Source organism: Meleagris gallopavo, chromosome 14 (genome assembly GCF_905368555.1).
Source record: "Meleagris gallopavo chromosome 14, MGAL_WU_HG_1.1, whole genome shotgun sequence".
NCBI classification, from domain to species: domain Eukaryota; kingdom Metazoa; phylum Chordata; class Aves; order Galliformes; family Phasianidae; genus Meleagris; species Meleagris gallopavo.
Window position 1 is genome coordinate 9,224,453 of NC_139417.1, and position 21,746 is coordinate 9,246,198.

General features: G+C 40.0%; 1 protein-coding gene across 3 annotated transcripts in view; it reads right to left on the reverse strand.

Annotated features, from left to right (window-relative positions):
* The window catches only part of EEFSEC (eukaryotic elongation factor, selenocysteine-tRNA specific), a 114,967-nt gene that overhangs the window by 18,768 nt on the left and 74,453 nt on the right, over positions 1–21,746 (reverse strand). Inside the window, exon 7 of one of the 3 annotated variants that reach the window (XM_085236102.1) lies at positions 1–20,960. This exon is cut by the window's left edge and continues 14,912 nt beyond it. The exons of the other annotated variants lie outside the window; for them this stretch is intronic. Coding sequence (XP_085092228.1) covers positions 20,944–20,960 — 17 coding nt within the window. The 3' untranslated portion in view covers positions 1–20,943. The remainder of the gene's footprint in view (positions 20,961–21,746) is intronic. 3 annotated transcript variants of the gene reach the window in all.

Here is a 21,746-nt window from a genome sequence, read left to right on the forward strand (position 1 = left end):
ACAGAGGAGCCCATACATCAGCAACTGAAACTGTAAATTAAAACACAGGACGGTGCCCGGAGGGAAAACTCTGCACAAAGACACTACAGATGGCCGGTCTATGAAGACCAGACTACTTGGCCAATGCCAAAAAACGCAAGCCTCCCTTCAAAAGTTGCAGGGACAAAAAGTGAAAAGTTAATGATCAGAGCGATTGTGCATTTCAAACTTTCTTACAACCTAAAAACCAGTATGGCTTTCCATGGACATTTTCAGTTTTCAACAGAAATGTTTTACACAATGCATTAACTTCAGATTCGATCCCTCAAAAGGTGAAAAACAATGGCAAAAACTTCAAGAAAATGAAAATTGTATTTTCATTGTCATACAGTAGTTGCATGTAGTGTCACAAAGGAAACACTTGTGAATGGCTTTAATTCCAGTGCAGAATACCCAACTACTTTTTCTTTTTAAACAATAAATAACTGGAATGTTTTACTAAAGAAGAGAAATAAAATAAAATTCACTGAGCAATAAAAGGACAATGAGAGAAGAATAGGCTCTCCAATGCCATGCAAGCCTCAGGGCTGAGGGCTCTATGCAGGGAAGACCACCGCTTGCCGCTACGCGTGGCAGGGACAGCACATCTATTCTCTCATAAGTAAACTGGATTCTGCTTGCTTTTTTATGCATAAATCTGGAGAGACTCTAGGCATTCAACGATTGAAATGAGAATACAATTGAACCAGTAACCGTTGGTTATTTCAATGAAAAATTGAGGAACAAATACTGCCTTAGTGATGCCCAAAAATTGCAATATAACATGCTCTCGAGGCATTAAAGCCTATGGGCAGACATTTGGGTTGAGAGTTAAGAAACCTAGACCTAGTAAAAGTTTTATGTAACTTATTACTTCATAAATTTTGAAAGTTTGAATTTTGTTTCAATGCTCCATGTACAAAAAAGGGTTGAGAATGCAGCAATTCTCTATGCAGTATCTTGAAATATACGGTCCTTTCTTGTTAAGTTACATAACATCATTAAGTTTGGAGAGTACCACTGTTGATAAAACTGCCAGTTCCTTTTAATTTCATGTTTAAACAACTCAACTGAGGTCTGAAGATTGTGATTTATTTCCAATTCTATTTTCTTTTAAAAAGACTTTTCTTGGAAATGTAATTCATGAGTTCAGTGTTTCATCAAATATGCTTTTGTTAAGTGCTGTTGAACAGGCACATTACTCAAGGTCACAAACTTTAAGTCAAATCACAAGCAACTCCTGTCTGTTTTCTGTGGCTTCCATGCCTACCACAAAAGGCTAATTATTTTACAACAAAACTTGAGAAGTGTATTTTCTCCCCTAGAGCTGTATTTGTTCATTGTTTCAGAAAGTTTTGTGTTCCCAGAGCATGAATACATGTCTGCAGTTCATATTTTCCCACCAAAACCACAGGGCTAGATCCATCCACATACCATCAAGAATAGTCACGTTGAAGGTAAATTACATACTTTAGCAGCATTAACTTATAATCAATGGCAAATTTAAACCACAGTGAAAGAAAACAGAGTTCAAAAGTCAATTAAGAATCAGAAGCATCTCTTAATTTGCCTAAGCTGTAGGTCTTCCGAGGTTACTGGTTAAAAAAACCAAAAAACAACAAACTCTAAGTTCTTCATAATTGTTCAAGAAAAATACAAGTAATGCCTACTACCAATTTTGGTACTTGTAACCTTATTACAGCAGGGTTTGGACCATTCTGTCCTTAGAAAATAATTCACCTCTCTGTACCCATTTCTTCAACAACCTATACATAATAGTGAGAGAAAAAAAAAATCTCCTTTTTTTGCCTGATTTTGGAAAGATTCTATAAGCAGCTCTGGTCCGTGTACATTTGCTATTCCAATACTTCTCTTAAATTGTTCAAAAGACACAATTCTACCACAGTTTTTTTTTAAACCTCAATAGAAGTAATATCAATGTAAAATAGGATGTGACATGAGCCAACAACTGCCACTTTCAATGCATTAAGCGTTAGAAACAACCTTTTAGGCTTTTAACCAAAAAAGACAAAACCAAAGCCAACCATCACCATGCAGCCTTCACTTGCAGCACGCAGGGATGAATTGATGAAGCAGGCCCAGGTCAGAGTAGGCAGCACCAGTGCCCTACACTCTCATAGGTCATGAACCTATGAGACTTTACAGCATCTCCTAAGGCTGGAGCAAGCTCTGCTGCTGGTAGGAAGGCACTGACAAGCAGAAGCAACACTGGAGCAGAATAGCATACTTATTTCTTATTAGGATACTTGAAAAATACACACAAGCCCTGATGTGCGTACAGACACACTAACAAAAGGACACGCTCTTCAGAATGTCTTTGTTAGTACAGTTCTACAAGATACTCTTCCCTTATAAAGCCAAAGACCAAATGTCACAAATGGCACCAGAGAACCAGAACTCCTCAGTCCTCAGTCACTGCACTGCCACAGACCTGCTGGCACTTTAATCCCTCTGCATCTCTTCTCTACGTCTTTGGAACATGGACAATATCTTAATTCACTGGGTAAATGGAGTAGATGAACTTCCACCTGCTTGTGAGAAGTTCAGGCGCTAGCAAGAAGACTAGTGCTACAATATATCTGGGAAAAGGACTTGAGACAATTGCTAGCCATTACATTCACACTTAGGTAAGGAATACAATAATAAAATTCACATACAAATATCAAAAATTCAAAGAACTCTACATGCAATTCCAGAACCGGACAGTCTTTTGCAAAAAGCCATGCTTTACCCCCTTTGCCTCATATTGAGATAGACACAGAGTCTGGTAAATTGAGTACTTAGTTTTTCCACACCTGTGGGTTTTTGTTGTTTTTTTTTTTTTCCCCTCATTTGTTTTTCTATTTTTAATTTATGTAACATTTGCAGAAAAACAGTTTCACAGTAGTTTCCTCATCTAAACAACAGATTAGATGGCTAGGAGTGGTGAGGATCTAAATGTCTAGAGAGCTGTGATGATTATGTCAGTTCCATTTTTAGCACAACTTCCAAAACATGCTGACAAAAATGACAGAAATCATAGAAATACAGGAACAAAAGTCTCAGGGCATTGTTTCTTACCAAAATAGACATTTCTATTTTTAGGAATAAAAACAAACCAGAATATTAATTGCTGTACAGTGTCTCGCCTGGAAAGGGGAGTTTCCAGACTATGCAAGACTTGTGAACCTCACCCAAAAACAAAGAAAAATGGGATCTGAAGTTCTTAAAAATCGGTTAAAACCAAGTGACTCCGTTAAAGGAGTTAGAAGTTTGTTCTAGTTCCCACACTAATGCAGTCTAGTCTTTCCCCAAAGCTCCAAAGCCCACTGTTACTTCCTAGCACATGCTCTCTTCTACAGATACAAGTGTAGGGCCAGTCCTCGCACTGTGTAGAAAGAGCCTTATTCCCTGAAAAACTTGAGATAAGAAAGAAGTTGCTATATATAATCTCCTATGACAGAAACTTCTTGTTTGGGAAAATCAGTGATCAAAAGTAGCATCATCATATACACCCAAGTAAATGAAAAAAATAAAGACTACATTTTGCATTTGGCAATTACAAACATGCCCAGAGAAACAAACATGGGGCATGAGCAACTGCACTGGGACAAAAAGAGCCAGTAATGGGGAATACCGTGTCAGATGATAAAAAGTCATATAGATAATAAAAAAATCCACTTTCCAAGATCTGGAAATTATGTGGATCATACACAGCTCTCTCAAACAGCAGCCAAAAATGTACTCGTAGTCTCAGGTCAGCGTTTAGCAAAAGCCCACAATGAAATTCATGAAACCTCTTTGGACACAAAGCAGTGAAATCAAAAAGCATGGATGTTCAAATTGCAACTCGGTCTTCCTGCAAGCACTACACACAGCATTCCTTTGTATAACCTTGGCTGCAAGCCCACTGGTTTCACCACTGAATGCGGAGACGCACTGTAAAGCTTTTATATTTGTGGAAGCATGTTGAGAAACTGCCTGAGAAGTGCCAGCACATCTGAAATGCCACCAGGCTGTACCATCTTCAAACCACATGCCACATTAAGGAGAGATTAATAATTAAGATGGGAATAAAACAGGTCTAACGAGCCCAACTGAATAAAGGAAATAAAATTATAACTACTGCAACCTCTCTCCTTTCACAATGACCAAATACGGTGCACTGGATCAGCTTTCAGCTCTGTGCAAGGCCGGGGGGAAGGGGAAAGGCTCATTTAACAGTTGGTCCCATTTAGCTATACAGAGCTGGAAGGAGGCAAAAGGGTAGTAATTTAGTGATGAAGAAACTCCAAAGACCACGAAAAGCATGGTAGCCTCCTGAGATGGGGTTTGCCAAAAGGCTATTTTGGGGACGGATAGGGCTACAAAGCTGCTATTAAGCTTCAATCCTTAAAATAAGCCCATAAACTCAGAAAATATTTATCTGGAAGGGTGGCAGCCCAATAAAAGTTTTATGAATGTTTTAAAGCTGCCCTGTCAAGGGGCTGGCCACTCAGTCACCTCCCTCCCTCCCAAAAAACAACACATGCAAGAAAGCGGGCCCGTGTGTCAGGTTCCCAAGCAGGAATAGCAGGACAGCCTGACAAACGGCCTCCTGCAATCCTGCACAGAGGCTCACAGCACACAGGCCTCACTGCCTCCACCATGGGGAGCAGGGCCTCCACCCCAGCAGGGAATAGGATCCTCTGGAAGCCATCGCCTGGGCCTCTCAGGGACCTTCTCCTCTGTAGCCATCACCTGTTGGGAAGGTCAGCATACATCAATAAGGGACATCACAGAGAAACAAGAAAAATCCCTCAGAGGTGGACAGCAGGACAGAGGTGAAGGAATAGGGAAAGCCCACTCTGCACTTCCATGCTTCTCATTATTGTTAACACTTAGGGCTGTACACTGAAAAAGGAAAATCAAGCTGATGCCACGCAGGTAAAAATGCTAACTTGGTTTAAGAAGATACAATTCATTTGTTAAACTGTACGTGAAGCCTGGCAATTCCAGACAGAAGAGAGATGCTGTTTCTTCCTCTTGCTACACATTTTCTCCTTTCCAGTGTTCCCATAATTACCAAGTCTAAAATCCCATTCAAAGCTAGACTGGAGCAAATTTGGCACTTCCTCAAAATCCAAGGGAGACAGCCATCCGAAGTGCCTCCTTTCATTTTGTCACATAATACATACATGAACTTGAAAAAGTTGAGCAGAAATTAACCAGCCAACTCCTAACCACCCCAGGCTTGTGGCAGAATGAGCCACCCACCCTGAATCATGGAATCAGTAAGACTGGAAAAGACCTAAGATCACCTAAGTCCAACTGTCCACTTCCCATCAATACTCCCCACTAACCACGTTCCTCAGCAATACGTCTCTTGACGTTTCTTGAACACCTCCAGGATGCTAACATGACCATAGTAACAGCAGCTCCCTGGGCAGCTCCTAATACTCAACCTGAACTTCCCTGGTGCAGCCTGAGGCTGAGGTGTGATGCCCACATACACAACAGAGCACATGCAGACTTCCCTGGGCCACAGTGGAGATGTATGGCTGTGGCCAGTCCAGGGGATGGTTGGCAAGACAGATGTTTCCTGTCAGTGTGATGTTTGCACTGTCACAGATATATTTTTTTTAATGTATTGTGTTATTCCAGCTATCTTAGTGAATTGCCCATCTTGTAAAATTCTTTTAATTATGTTATTTTCTTCTTATCTGCATTATCTAAAATTATTTATAGTATTATCATCTTAGTTTCAAACACTGGTTATAAACACTGCTGCAGACGTTATTAGGTGGGGATCCATATACATACATACACACACAAAGACATACAATTTACTTTACAACCGCCCTGAAATGCTGTAACATGATTTTGTTTTCTCAACTTGCTTTTCCACCAAAAAGACTAGACTGAGAAGATCCAATCTGCCTTCCCCTGGGATCCCTAAGCAGCAATCTTCCCCCGATGGCACAGCACTGTCCTGTACTTGAAGCCTTGTTGGCTGCTTCTTTCTGGGGGAGCAGCAGAGTCGCTGAGCCAGAGTTTGGCAGGAGTAAGTGCTCTGTTAGATTAAATTTCAGCATAATGTTCTCGATAGGAATCGGAGCACCATCCCTAAAGTGCAACGGGAGGGTAAAACGCCAACCATCAAGACGGATGGTTTGTTTTTATTTTTATAGAGATTTTCTAAACCTCAACTTTCACCTCTTAGCCCCCACCCCCTCCTGTTCTCAGTCACCTCCAATCGCTCATCTGTCTGCTTCATTTAATAGAAACCTATATTTCCTTGCTAATGGATGCATTTGGCTAAGAAGATAATCTCTTTGTGTTCGCTTCAGTTGTCACATTCCTGTTATCATATTAATACTGATTAAATACAAAACCCGAAGTTTAAGTCAGACCCCACACATTATTTAAAAGCGACAAGACGTTCATATTTTGGCACTTTGAAAACCTCAGCCAGCATGGAAGTGGCCTCCCACTCCAAACACCTCCTCACTTTTGAGCCAGAATACCACCCATATGGATTTTTACAGGACAGGATACTTTAATAGTGACTTCCTATTTGAGATCAGTGAACAAAGTTCAGGTTTCCTGGAAAGCTCTAGGACTAATACAAACCTCTCCCAGGAAAAGTGACACCGCAGGTCAAGCAGCATGACTCCGGGGGTCACAAGACAGGAATGGTCAGCACAGATCTTAGTGGCCTCCAAAACATCCAGTGACAACAGCCCCCATTTGTGCCTCAGTTCCCCCAAGTTGTACGTGAGCATATTTCACAGTGAGGCTAGTTTTAATGTCTGTTTTGGTTCTTCATGACTACATACCCGTGGCACAACAGAAAAACAAAGTACAAATTGCCAGGCATCACATCAGCCAAAAGCAATTCAACAAAGACAGGGATTTAAGACATCTTTGTAATATATCACATGCATAAAAGCATATTTCCAACCCCGAGCAAAGTCATCCTCAAATTCTAGACAGCTCTACACATCAGAACTATGAAGGGTGCTCTGAAAGTAATGCCTCTTATTATATTGGTGGGATGGCAGCAGAGGCTGAACATTCCCACCAATATTCCATTATATTGTATTGCTATGGAACAGATGGCAGCAGAAGAGCAGTCTGGTAAAATGGTGATTGACACTGGAGTGCATATGAAGCAAAGGAGGGTAACTGAATTCCTCCACGTGGGAAAAAATGGCACCCACTGATGTGCTTGCTGAATGTTTATGGAGACCAAACAGTGGATGTGAACACAGTGAGGCAGTGGGTGGTGAACGTCAGCAGTAGTGACATGGGTCACCTCTGCTGGTGCAGAGGGTTTTTTCCTTTACAAGCACAACATGCAGGCTTTTGTTCATTGCTGGTGAAAACATATACCACTGATGGTAGTGACTATGTTGAAAAAGAATGCTTTGTGGATGAGAATTTGCTGCATCAAATAGTGTTATTATGCTCTTTGGATCTGTTGCAGTTTCCATGGAAATAAATAAGAGGTACTACTTTCAGAGCAATTTACATATAGTGCAGCAGAACTCAGTCAAATTCCCTTCTCACTTCTCATACAACAGTCACCAATCTCTGTAGAAGGAGGCTGAAATGGGAAAGCTACTGAAATGAACAAGTGAAATGTAGGGTCTAACTCATAGCACTATTCAACATGTAACCATCACTTACTTTTTAAATAAAAGGTAGTAACATGGCTACTTATTTATTATTTAGGATTTATCTCCCTTAATTTAAGAACTACCATTGCCAAGTGAACAGAAGCAAAAATCAGACAACTTCAAAGTTCTGGTGAAATGAGGTATATATTTTGCTGTTTTTCAAAACTGCAATTCACTAAGAGCCTAAGTTACATGCACTACTAATTTTTGTGTGCAAATGTCAAATCTATGTAAGCACATTAATTAGTCACATGCACTACACGTGCAAAGTATTTCTGAGTTACTGAAGGCAGACTCACAGTGTTCCACTCCCTCCAGTTACATCCACTGTTCCTAGAGACCAGGTACAATTACAGATGCTCCACTCAGCCCACACCCTTCTGAAGAAGGGACGCAACACCTCCTGAACAACTCTGGAGCAGATGAGGTTATACCATGGTCAGGAAAGCTCCCCTGAGATGTCAAGAAGGCTAACCTAACCTTCTGAGATCCGTACAAACAAACAATTGAACATGGAGAGCCTTGAACCGAGGGACTGCTGTTTACCTAACCCCTGAACTGCAAGAGACATCAATCCCTGCCTTATTAAAGAAATGCGGACGCTAGCCAGGCATGCCTGCTTGATCAGCTCTCTCCTGTTCACAGCTTCTCCGGGGTCGGAGGAAGTTCCAACAGGCCCTGGTCCATAAATAAAATCCTTCTGGCTGGCGATAACTAAATTGTATTAAGACTGGCTCAGACAGCTTCAATTAGAAATAATCGACAGGGGTGGACTGAAATACCCTGTATCAATTTGCTTACAGCTGGTCTTCTCCTTTTCCATCTCCAACAAATTTTAACTACCTGATTCAATGAAAGCAGCAGGGAATACATAACATGCTTCCACATACTATGTATGTAATCCACGTGCACATGTTCTGAAATCAAAGGCACTTCAGATAATATATGAATAAAAGCTTGAAGTAAAGAAAGTCAACAGGTCTCAAACTGGAAATTCCCAACTATCAGCAAGCAGAATCTGGGCATTTCAGATTCTGAACGCATATCCTTCCTCCACGAGCATTTCTCTTTATTTAAGGCTCAGGAATCATCATTCAAGTATATTGCAAATCTCTGCTTCCTTTATGAAAATTAGAGAAAGTTATTCAATCAAATTAATTTGCAACAGAAAACTCTATAACAACCTCTTTATGAATACCACTATTAAGATCTACAGCTTTATTAAAGACATTTAAAATCTTTATGTTAAGCTACCTGCATTTTTTTCCCCAAAATCCGAAATAAAATTGCTTTTTCCCCCACACTTTTTAAGACATGCGACCTAAATGAGAATCACTCCTGCTTTTGTTCCAGCATGTTTACTCTGAAACTTAGTAATATATTTAAAAATACCAGCAAAATGTATGATGATCAACTGAACAGAAATAGTCAAGTTATTTTATTTTCACAGGTGTAAGAAATTAACGAGATTTTGGCAGGTAGTAAAAAGATATAAATATCTTATTATTCGCTCCAAAATCTTTTATTTCTATTTGGCCATCATCATGGCTGAGTCAATAGAAAAGTGTTCTGAAAATATTCAAATTTTTAAAAAAGAAAAAGGGAAACAGAAAGGCAGAGGCTGAGTCATTAACTCAAACTTAAGTTTCACTCAAAGTAACAAATAAAACCAGCAGCAATTTACTGAATAAATTTAGTTTTTCCAAGCCACTTGGCATTGTCTCCACTTTGCTGATGCCTATACAACCTGCACAGCTTTTCATAGACAAAATCCACAGATGTGGCTCAAGTTCTCCTTAAACTTCCCTTTTACAATAAGGCTGCATGGACATACTGAGGTTGTTCACCTCCAGCTCAAAACAGGAGCCATAACTCAGCATTCAGCCTCTGAAGTGCACACAGCAAAGATCCGGAGCGTGGAACACGTGCTGTGGGGCAGAAAGCACAGCTAAGAGGAGCTGCACCTATTTGAAATTGGTGCTTATTAGAAAAGGCAGACTCCCCTTTCACATACTTATTCAAAATTAATTATTCAATTAACATGACAATCTTTTTTTTTTTTTTTTTCCTTTTTTTTTTTTTTTTTCCCTCCTGTCCTTCTGAACAGTTCTGGAGCAACAGTTAACACCTTTTTTCCTCCCCCCATCAATCAGAATGTCAATCCTGCCCTGAATGTGCACAAACTCAATACAAAAAAAAAAACCCACCATATCACAGGACTAAAACCAATTACATTATGTCCTCAAAATATTTACTTAGAGCATAACAAGGAAAACATGAAGAAAAAGTATGGAAAAAAGTCAGGGATCAGGGAACCAGGCATCCATTTCCACACCAGCTCCAAAGGGACTATAATCTCCGTACATCTTCTCAGGAGCTACTTGTCAGAACAGTCGATTGTAATGAGCCATGAAAAGAAAATCTCCAGTTCATGACATACAGCCTGCTTCTGTCAGCGGGAACTCTCATTTTTTAGCACATTTTCAGTCCTTGAAAACGTCTTCTTTCCCTTGTGCCAGTACTGCTGCACCTGGCACACTCTGCTTGGCATAGCCCATGTTACCATTATGCTAGCTTGAAAAGATAATTCATTGCAATCAAAAAACAAATGCATATTCTTCATGTTGTATTCATATTGCTACACCAATCCTGATGAGCTGATACTTTACAACTGCACAAACGGTCCCCAGCCTAACGCATCCATACATTAACTGGTCAAAATTGAGAAAGGGAATGTTATTCTTATTTCACAGACTGAAAACTGAGAAAGTAAACAAATGCATTCAGAAGTAAATACGTAGCTGGCAGCAAAGCCATGTACTGAATTAAAAATCCTTAGGTGCACAGCAAAAGACTGCACCACACAAACAATGTTGTTCATTTATATACAAAGACAATTTTGGATGAAACAACAAAGTAATTGAGGGGCTGGCACAGCTCCATTTTCTTGGTTTAGGGTTCTATAGTTGTCAATATATTTATTTCATAAAAACAAAAACCAGCTGAGGTTGTTCAGGGCTGCGTGGGCAAGGACAGCTGGCACAGGGAAGGATTGCTGGAGTCAGAAGAGATACGTAGCCAAATAATGAGGGAATTGGGTGGGAAAGGGAGCAAGTACAGAGAGACGGGGGTAACAAAAAAAAAAATGGAATTGTGTAGCTAATCAGCTGCAACAGCAAGGAACAGGTTCTCTGAATTACCAAATCATCTTGATTTCCTAACCTGGAAGAGTTGGAGGACCAAGAGGAAGAGGGGCAGAGGGATTCGAGGGCTCAAAGGTTTAAGAAGCTGTTATGATAAAAACCCCAGTACAAACATATGCAACATGGAATTTTTGTGATTGAAGTTACAAGCTCAGATATTAGAAGAAAGGCTTTTCTAGGCAGGATGATGGTTTTTCTTCTTTATGTATACCTTTTATTCCAGCTTGAAGGACTTTCCACAGCTTTTTAATGGAATAATACTGTAGTTGGAGGCAGGAAATGCTTCTGTCACTTATGCAGAGTATTACACAAAATCATGTTGCAGCAGACCCCCCATCAAAGCAAGTCTGTTGAAGCTCCAGTTATTTCCCATTCTTTATTAAACACTGAAATCTCTTTGTGAAAACACAAACCAAAGGACTGCTTTACACAGTCTTCCTTGAAATCAATGCACACTATTAAAAAAAGCTATTTCTTGTCCCCAGCCTCAAAACACGGATCAGCCTCGTAAGGTTAGCGTCCTTGTCACATGCCAGTTCCCATATCCACTAAGCACCGGCCACTGTTCCAAGTCAGCACTTCAAATAGCCTACAATCTGCAAACCACAAAGCTCCAGGAAGCCCTCGTGGTGTGTTTTTACTCAGACTTCAAATAGATATTGGAACAAACACTTGTGGAAAGGGAAGGTGAAAGGCCCAAGGGACAAACGATCAAAATCGAGTAAATAAGCACAAACACTCTACAGAATGGTAAAGAAATTTCATTCTAAGAGAGCGTGTGAATGCATGATCTATCCTTGTGGAGATATTTAGCAGGATCAAAGTTAAGTTATGTAAATATTCGGAATACATGCATTTTCCACTGCAAAGCTGTGAGTGAGGACTAACACCCAGAGATGGTAGCATCCTAACTTGCACATGAGAAAACAGAAAAAGATGAGGAAAATAATTCCCCCTTTAATAGTGAATAGGCTACAGCCCTGGGAATACAAGCTGGCTCTCATGGATTTCACAAGTGGAAGAGCTCCTGGAGATACCTGGTCACTTGAGGAAGGGCAGAAGGAGTTCCTCATGAGCAGCTTGTCAGGAAAATCCCATGTGCTGCCTGGGCACAGAGGGTTGCACAGTTGCCTCACTTGTACTTGTAACCCTCCAAAACTAAACTCCATGTTAGGCATCTCAAAAAGCAGGGGCAGCAATTATAAAATGTGCAAGTCTCCAACGTGTTTTGGGGGCATCATTCTGAAAGTCTTGGGATTTTGGCAGTCCTCTGTATGGACACTAGTCCTGTAACTGAACCCCCAGGGATCCTCTGTATTGCTCACATTCAGCTGCTCTGACATCAACTGAGTTCCAGGGAGGTTGGGGAGCCACCATGAGATGTGGCACTGAGGGATGCGGTCAGTGGGCATGGCAGGGGTGGGCTGGGGTTGGACTTAGTGATCTTAGTGGTTTTCTCCAACCTTAAAATGCTATGATTCTTAGTGAGAAAAAGGGCTTTTTTCCTCCCACTGCTGCACTTATCTGAGCAGCAGTGAACTTCTATCAAAGTTAACATCAGAAATGCTAATTTTACTTCCATCAGACACAGACATTTAGTTACATTTTTGAAGAAAACGTGTCTGGTCCCTTCAGTATGTTTTCTAAGGCATCCACTGAAGCATCCCAAATCTGCACTGCAAAGCATAAGGGTTCCTAAGCTGAACTAGATGAGAATTCAACTAAAAATGGCTATTTCCACTTGCTCAGGAGATGATATAAGATATCACAGGATTCTTTTATTATTATTTATTGGTGCCCTAAGGTTGCCTAGCCAAGCTGTACACTTAATAATAAAAAAAAAAACAGTAAGCTATTCTTAAGAGTAAAATGTTTTTACACTTGAAATTACAGTAAAAGAGTATTGAAACTGCAAAATGAAACACCTAAGGAGGACAACAAAAAAAAAAAAACCAACAGAAAATAACACACTACCTGCTCTTGTGCATCTAGTATGCCACCAAATGAGACTTCGGCAGTATTTCATCAAAGTAAGAGCCATTGTGTTGTTCCATGCCATGGTCTAATATGAATTGTTTGCAACTTTGGCAGTGTAAGTCCAGCAAAGTCAAAATTAAGTGCAGAACTGATTTATACAGAACAGTATATTTGGTCTGCAGTGACTATAGCAAGGCTTCTCCATTTCAACAGTACAAAATCTTAGATGACAGTGCTGCTAAAATTTTCCAACTTAAATATAGCTTCATTCAGCAGTTGTCCATTTATGGAACTTAACAACTATTAGACAAGCTAAATAGGATAGGATTCCTTTTAGAGGGGAAATCAACTTAGTCATTTCTGAGTTTGAATATTTAATTTTGGCAGCCTTCAACACGATCATTTTCTCCACTTTTTTCTTTGAAAAACGTAACCTACTGCAAAAGAACTCCATGAACAGAGGGTTCCCTCAGCATACTAAGCAAGGCTCATGACAGCCAGATATTGGCATACATCAGCAATATGAAGCAGAAAGATAGTAGATAATTTGGAGAAGGTCACTGGATAGATTAGTGGCAATGCGGTGGCAAGCAGGAGCTCAGAACACAGCAGCTGGCTCAGCTACATCAATTACAGATGCATCCTGCCAATGATCTAGACTATGCAATAGAGTCCAAGTAGCTTGCAGTTGCTTTCGTAATTATTCAAGGACCAGCAAAGTAGAAGCCATAAATACTCAAGTTGCTTTTCTCCCAGGGAATACAATTGTCCACAATAGCTACATCCCCCAAAATAATAAAGCCTGGATTAACTGGGAAGACTTGTGACCACAAGAGACCCTACACAGAAGTAAGGTTATAACAAGCAGCAGCACTACCAGCTCTCAGTTTTACCACAAATCTCAAGATATGTGTACTTCTTTTGAAATCCCTAACCACATGCAATGGAGTGCAAATCTCAGTTTAAGTTAAGTATCAAGCTCTTGTGGCTTAGGAGAATCTCATATATATGACTTGAGCTTATCTAAGAAAAGAAATAATCTTTACCTAATTTCTTTTTCTTTTTTAATCATTCATCGGAGGCTTACCATTATGAGTACTTTGGACAGCTGACTACCAGTGTCATTGCCAACTGAAATAACAACTGCTCAGTTTCAGAATACTTGTAAAACCTCACAATGTGGGGAGTGCTTGGGAGATGTCTAACTGATCTACATTTTATCCTCAAATTAAGATAAACAAATTCAACTATAGCGCCCTTCTATTTTGCAATGGGATTTTTCCAGTAACATCACTAGAGTATCTACAGGTCAGAAACAAATCCTTTCTCCCTTGCACATCACTACAAAAAAGTCTGAAACTGCTGGCAGAAATATTTGATAGCAATAGATGGTGTTACTGGCATAAGACCTCGGAGACCAAGAAAGATGGGCAAGATGGACAGCAGAAGTAAACTGGAATAAAGAACAGAGGGATGGGAGAGACAGCAAAGAATATTACCAAAAAAAAAAAATCAAAAAGTAAATGGAGACTGGATAGAGATCTGCAGATAATCAGAGAGGAAAACAAATGTATACAGGTAATCTCCAAGGATTAAAAAAATACAGTAATTCCAAGTGGCTCATGTCCTATAAAGATAACCATTCTGTGGTCAAACAAATGCCATCTACTGGAGTTTTTTTTCTTATTAGGATTTCCCCCCCCATCAATCACAGAAATGTTACATTTACAGCAGGACTTCAATGAGGTGCAAAAAGTAAAGGCACTGATTACTCAAGGAGAAAAAACAGCACATGTCAAAAGGTCAATTGCTAAGCATCACCCAAACACAGCAACATTTTACTTGTTTCTTAAGTGTAGGGAATGCAATTGCACAACTGGAGCTTGTATCAGAATGCCTGTGCACAGAGAGTAATGAAAATACTTTTTCTTTAAATCTAGTTTAAAAGTCACAAAGTAAAATGCTTAATATCATCTTTTGAAAGCAATTTTCTTTGAGACAACACCTACATCTTTACTGCTTTCAGAATACAAGCTGAAGGGTCACAAATGCACGTTTTGCATAAAAAAAACCTAAAATTGAAGCTGGGCTTGCTTGTTTGCTAAGCTCACACCAGTGCAAGTGTAAGATGCTTTGTCAGTCAGGGCAGGAAACAGGATTCCAGCCACACTACTCCTTAGCTTGATTTCAGGATTGGTCACCGAGCAGTGCTACTTTTTCCTAAAGACCACTAACAGTGCTGCCTTCAAGAAGAATCTGATGGTCAAAGCCATAAATAGCGGAGAAGGGGGGAAAATTGCTCCATTTCACTCTTTTCAGTTACGTTGCAAGACTAGCCTTTGGGATACTCAACACAGGGGCTTATACTGGACCTGGGCCTTTTTCTTCCCCAGAAGCGCTCGTATTGATAACTTACCCATACCTGATAATTTCATCATCAGTACCTGCAGGATCCCAGGAGATCAACCTGCTGAGTATACACTCCAATGGCAATTTAATACTCAAAGATGAGCCCAAACTTCCCCTGGGCGCCCTATTTATGCTAACGTACAATTACCAACTAACATCTCAAACCAATACTGCAATCAACAAATCACCTTTCAAAGCTCTATGATAAGTCTGTAATGACTGAATTTTAAGACAAGATCAAGATCTACTGATATTGCCTTCAAAGAAGCAGGCACTTAGTTAATAAATTAACACTCCCTTGACTTCTGTTTTCATTCAGAAGGAATGTGCACAAATCTTGACTTTGATTCTGCAAAAACCACTTAAAGGTCAATAAATCTGGACATCCAACACTGGAGGTCAATGTGGGCTTGCAGGCTGTCACTGCTTACAAGGTAGGGTTGATTCCATCAGCCCAACCTATTATACAAATGCAAACTCCCAGCTCCTATGTGGTCACCAAGACTTTACACTGCTACAGTTTAATCCGCTCAAGAGAGGATCATGCAGGGAAGTGATGCTTCCCTGGCAGCAATCCTCTCCCAGCCTCTGCCCATGCTGCACCAGCCAACTCCCACAAAAAGGAAAGACGGAGATTTATGCTTGAAGTACCCCTTAAGGATTTTAGGTTTTGTTTGTTTTAGAGAGTAGGAGAAGAGAGACTGTGAAAGAACAAGCAGAGCTAATCTCTAGCTTTTAAATAAAACACAGCTACACAGATTTCTTTGCCCTTGGGCTTTTGTTTTTCCTCTCGACTAAAATCCTGCTCAGTCTCACCTGATACTGACAGGGATGGCAACCCACCAGACCCTTGCAGCCAACATTTTTTTTTTCTTTTATTAAAAGAGGAGCCAGGCTGGGCAAGCGTGGACATTAAATGTACCTAAATTTCATTTGGCCTAAGAGAAGAAGATTATCCTATTTTAATGCAACACAAGCAAAGAATTCCAAATGTCAAGATCTCCCACAATAAAAAAAAAAGTATGCTGCTTAGTGACAGGATGTTTAATTATTCTCAGTGCAAAGAAAAGCCTTAGCTTTTTTGGAGTAGCTTAGCCTACTCCACTCCTGTTGATGTCAGTAAGGACTGCCCTCCATATCACAAAGCTGGGAAATGACATTTACTTACAGTTGACTACTTAAAGCTTCTTTCCAAAAACTATTTAAAAGCAGGAACTGCAATAACACTCCACAAGGGCCAGGTGCATAGGTGTGCTGAGAGCTACCTGAAGTGAGAAAACACCGCCATGAAAAAAAATACATAAAAGCACAACACAATTGAGATATTTCTTAAAGTGAAAATATGGGAAAATGCATTGTATGCATTGTTTTCCTGTTGCCTTTTTCCATCTTGGCACAATTCCCGTTTCCCTAATATTATTTAGCCTCTACCTGATTTCATTAAGTGGAATATTGAAAAAACAAACTGATTTGAGTCCAACTTTTCAACTCATGTTTTTCAACCAGAACTAAAACTTTGCAGAGCAGAGCTGCTGAGCTGCAGTTCTGACACCAAAACTTTCCTCTGACATTAACTACTTCAGAAGGTAGCATGGGATCATATCCAGTGACCCCAGCATTCAGCAAAATGGAAAGACACTAAACTACAAATACTATTCTCTGCGATACACCAAGGGGGAAACATTAGCATTTCTGCCCCTACTTCCACATAAGAGTATGATGGATTCTCAAGACAAGACATTGGTTTATTACCATTTACACCAGCACTGCAGGACCCCAGAACCATCATGCCTCTGGAATTCAGAAACACATCCATACTATTACTGCACACTGATAGCACATCCAACTCTTCCACCAAGGCAAACAACAGAAACAGTGGGAAAAAAAACTCATTCTCTCATATACAATAAGACAAATGAAAGGCAGAAAAGTTTTTTACAACAAAAGACATGGTCACTAACAGGTTTGTCTTCACCTGTTATAAGAAACTTAAAACCACTATTGTCACGTACAGGTAAGAACAGCAAAGTAAAAAAAAACTTGTATTCTAATTTTCTCATTCATATCTCTTCCTAGGAAAGTGTGCATTTTATTATATTTAAATTTGCTCAATTCAAAACTGCATTCAGCTCTTATGAATTTCTTTGATATGCACTGCTTCTTTCACATTAAGAAATAACGCAGCTTAACTCATTTCATGTACGGCAATTTTCACTGCATTGAGTCAGAGAGAGAGACACGAACTGGAGCCAAACACTGCAGTGCATCAGAAAGGCAAACGGTTTACTGGCACCTAGACAGTAGGGACAGACAGACAGACAGAGACCTATACCTGAGATATCACATATTCCAGTAGACTGAAGTCACTACATTTTACAACAATTAAACACAAGACAAACACAACTTGTCAGAACGAACAAAATGAGCATATCTGGAGACAATCTTTTTAAAAGATGTCGTGAGGCTTATCCAACCACATTATGATTTTGCAGACCAAGCAGAGTTTTACAGGGTCAGTTCCTGGGTGAGAGACAGTTAAACAAAATCCACAATTAGCAATAAGTTATTCAAACCATTCAGTGAGCTTTCTTCAGAATTCATCTAATGGCATGACATTCCTAGGTGCAACATATGTTGAAATAAGTGTATTTCAAAGTATGTTTTGCTAGCTTTTGTATTCCTTAGCATACCTAAGCATATAGCTCCTGCCTCTCCAAACTTGTTCTTGATCTCAAAGGTGAACAATGCTTTTCACTCATTTACCTTGACTGTATAATGAAGGGCTCCCATTTACAAATAAAACAGCTGCCACATATCACCCACCTCAGTAAGAACCTCATAAATAGCTCACTTTTATACACAAACACACGTACTAGCATTACTTACAGAGCACGGTGCTTTACATTTGCTTTTAAATTGTTTGTTTTTTAAGCAGCTTGTTAAACTAGACAAAAATCTCTTGTTAGTTTAGAAATTATGTCTCTCTCTTTATGTACTTGATCACACAACTGGTCTGGAAAGCAAGCGTCTCCCTGTCGACTGGCATGCCTTAGAAGTTATCTCACAGTTAGAACACTGACAGCCCTACAGAATGGCAGGTCTGCCAGCAAACACAGGAGGAGAATAACAAACAAAAACAAACAAGCAGTAAAAAATCCACAACACAACAAGGAACAACCAGATGCTGCTGCTAAGAGTCTCTTCATTCAGGTAGTAGTAGAACACAACATAAGTTATATCTTTTCATTGAGGTAATAGAAGCGTGTCCCAATAAGACCAGAAACCAGCTGAAAAAAAAATATATTGTTCTACTTCCCACCATCTTCTTGTTTGTGTTTTACCATGAAACAGGCACTAGCAAACATCCAGGCTTATTTACACAAGTACTCTCCAAGTAAAACATTATCTTCCTCTGCTGAGATAATTTGGCAGTGCAAGAAATATCAGTCAAGTGACATCTCTCAACAGTCAAGTTACTCTGTGCTTTGTTTTATTTCATGTTTTCAGCTTTACTTCTACCTCCCTGGACCACCCTACGGGATTTCTCTTCACTGTGTTCTTCAAATACTTGCAGATAACCGTATCTCCCACTTAGAAATCATTTAGCCAAGTTTCATGCATTTCTTTTCATCTTCTTTCCCCCATAAATCAATCCCTTCAACCTCTTCAGGATTCTTGCTGCTCTTCCCTGAACTTCCTCCAAACTGCTGACATCTTTCAGAGACTGAGGAACTTCCAGTTGCATGCTGTACTCTAGATGTGCTTTTTGTGCTCTGCAGAAAGACAGTTAAGCCTTTTCAAGAAATATTAATGCCTCAACTCTGGAATAAGTCTAAATCAGATTTCATAACATTTTAATAGTACAAATAGCAATTATTCCCATTTTACAGAAAAGCAGAGAAGTATCCTAATCACTGCTGCGCACAAGCGGTGCCAGAATAAGAAACTGAGCTGCGCTCTGCCATTCCCAGCTGTGAGGTCTGCCAAGTTTCAGCCCACAGATGACGTAACACAGCGTTCCCAAGCTCTGATCCACAAGCAAACATAAGCGGTGCCCAAGGGACAAGGAACAACACCAAGGGCCAACGCGTCCCTCACAAGTGGGCACCAATGGGACCGGAGCAGCTCCCCAAGGTGCCACGCTGTACTGCCACCTCAAGCCAACAGGGCACAGCTTTCTGATGCATCTATCTGATTTTGATTGCTTTGTTTCTAAAAGCAGCCCCCAGCTGCCATGAGGTTAACTCCCTGAACAAGCTCTTCAATTCCAGAGGTTAAGGCTAGTTTTAAAGACAAGACGGACCAGACTGCGGCAATTCAAGGCAGTTTCCAACTTGCACGTTTCTTTCCCTTCCCTCCCACTCCCCGACACACATTTGTGAAAGGACTGCAGAGAAATAAGTTCAGAACAACTGGAAGGAGCTCTTCACAAAAGCAGTGTGTAACAGACTATGAAGGGAGGCACAGCCGAAGGATGAGGGAGAGGGAAGAACTGGACCAGTTAAATTTAATAAGACTCGAAAACCCACAAACAGGATGCAGACACATTAAAAAAGCAACACTGACCTAACAATGGAATGTGAACTGCAGTTGACTTAAACAGCATCACAGCAACAGCCCTCCCCCTACACACATCCCTGTAACTCTTAAAGAAACAGTTATTTAAACCCTTCCAAATTTTGTTTTCTCCCGTTAGGCTTGAGTTCATATGATCTTATTGCCTCTTCCTTCCAGATAGCAAAGTACCCATATTTGACCCAAACTGCAGAAAAGCAAGCTAAGTTGTATTATTCTGCCCATCTTACTGAGGTGTTAATTCTAGCATCCTGTCTGCACATCGATGGTTTGCTGTTAAATGCCAGAAAAGTACAACCATGTTTAGATATGAACACCTTGGCGAAAGGTATCGTTTCTTCCTACTCCATAGGCAGAGCAAAATTCTGTAACGCTGTGTACAATTTTCTTAACATGACTGCTGATTTGCAACTCCAGTTCCTGCTCACCATCCACAAAGATGACAGCCACAAGAGTCCTTTTTAGGCTTCTCCCTTTCTCACGAAGAATAGTTTCACCAAAATACGAAAATGCCACTGTAAATGGCATCCTCCCATTGTTCTTCTCTTTCAGTACATTTATGTCTTCAGGGGAGAGAAGCTACTAAGAACACCACTACGCTTTTTAAAGAAAAACTTCAGCTTGAATCCCTGTCAGTGTTAAGGTCACTTGCACATCATTTCACCACCTGACTGAAAGTAGGAAGCTCAACGAACGCTTAAATGCTTTTCCATATTAGAAAACCCAAAACATACATATGCTAGGCATAGCCTCTTTCTTTAAACATGCAGTGTGCCTGTTAATTAGGCTTACAAAACTATTTGGAAAGTCTAGCACTTGGTGACAAAGCTACTACTACAGATAGGTTAGAAAACAGGAGTCTTCACCTAGTCAGAAATTCTTATTTCCAAGGCAAAAGAAAGGAAATTTGCTCGGAGTCAAAATTAGCACATTTACATCAATCTGAAGTTAAACTTTAAATATTCCATCTTTAGAAAGAAATCAGTTTTCTCTGCAGATCAACTGTTATGCGACTGTTTGGTGCCACAGAACAACACAATTTCTTTTTTCCAGTTGTACAGCAGAATAATTTTGTCCATCTCTCTAAAAAGGGTGGTAGATTAACAGCAACGAAGGGCTGCAAATATGAGAGAAATTAAGTGTTACTAGTATATTTAAAACCATATCCCATGATTTGAGTTAAATGCAGCCCCTATTATTACCTGTTGAAAAGGTTTGGAGCCATTTTTTCTACTAAGAAAATAGTAACGACACTTAAACTCCAGCACCCATCATTTCTGATGCTCTAAGCTAAGGAGGCATAAATCCTTGCTGCAACTCACCAAGTATGAAAAAATACAGTACTGTGTAATACCATAAAACTAGATGCAATAAAAAAAACAAACCTCAAGATCTCTAAAAACTCATTTATCAAAGCACTTGTAGTTTTTGCTTGAAGGGAAGATGGACAACAACATGCAGAATGAAATTGAGTTAAGTAACTTGCGTCCAGTACGCTCTGTTTAATAAGTATCTACAGGTAAAAATGATTGCAAGTTTGTTTTCCTTTATTTGCTCAGAAGGGCTGTGGAGAAAGTTATACAATATATTAAGAGAAGAGAGATTTCTAAAATCCATTTTGGGCAGAGCATGATTTCCACGTTACTGACACTTAAAGAAGTCATTTTGAGACCTGAGTTTATTCATACGCAGACGTGCCTGCTGGCCACTGAGTCTCATAACGCAAGTCATAGTCCCCAGCACTTAATTAGAGGTGGTAAAATCCACCTCAAACAGTGATCCAGCTGGTTTGGAGATGATGCCACAGAATTTCAAGGAACTATTGGAGACATTCCGGCTTAAAATATGAAAAAATCCTCTATACTTGACATAGATTAGAGCATATCAGTTAATGAGCACCTAC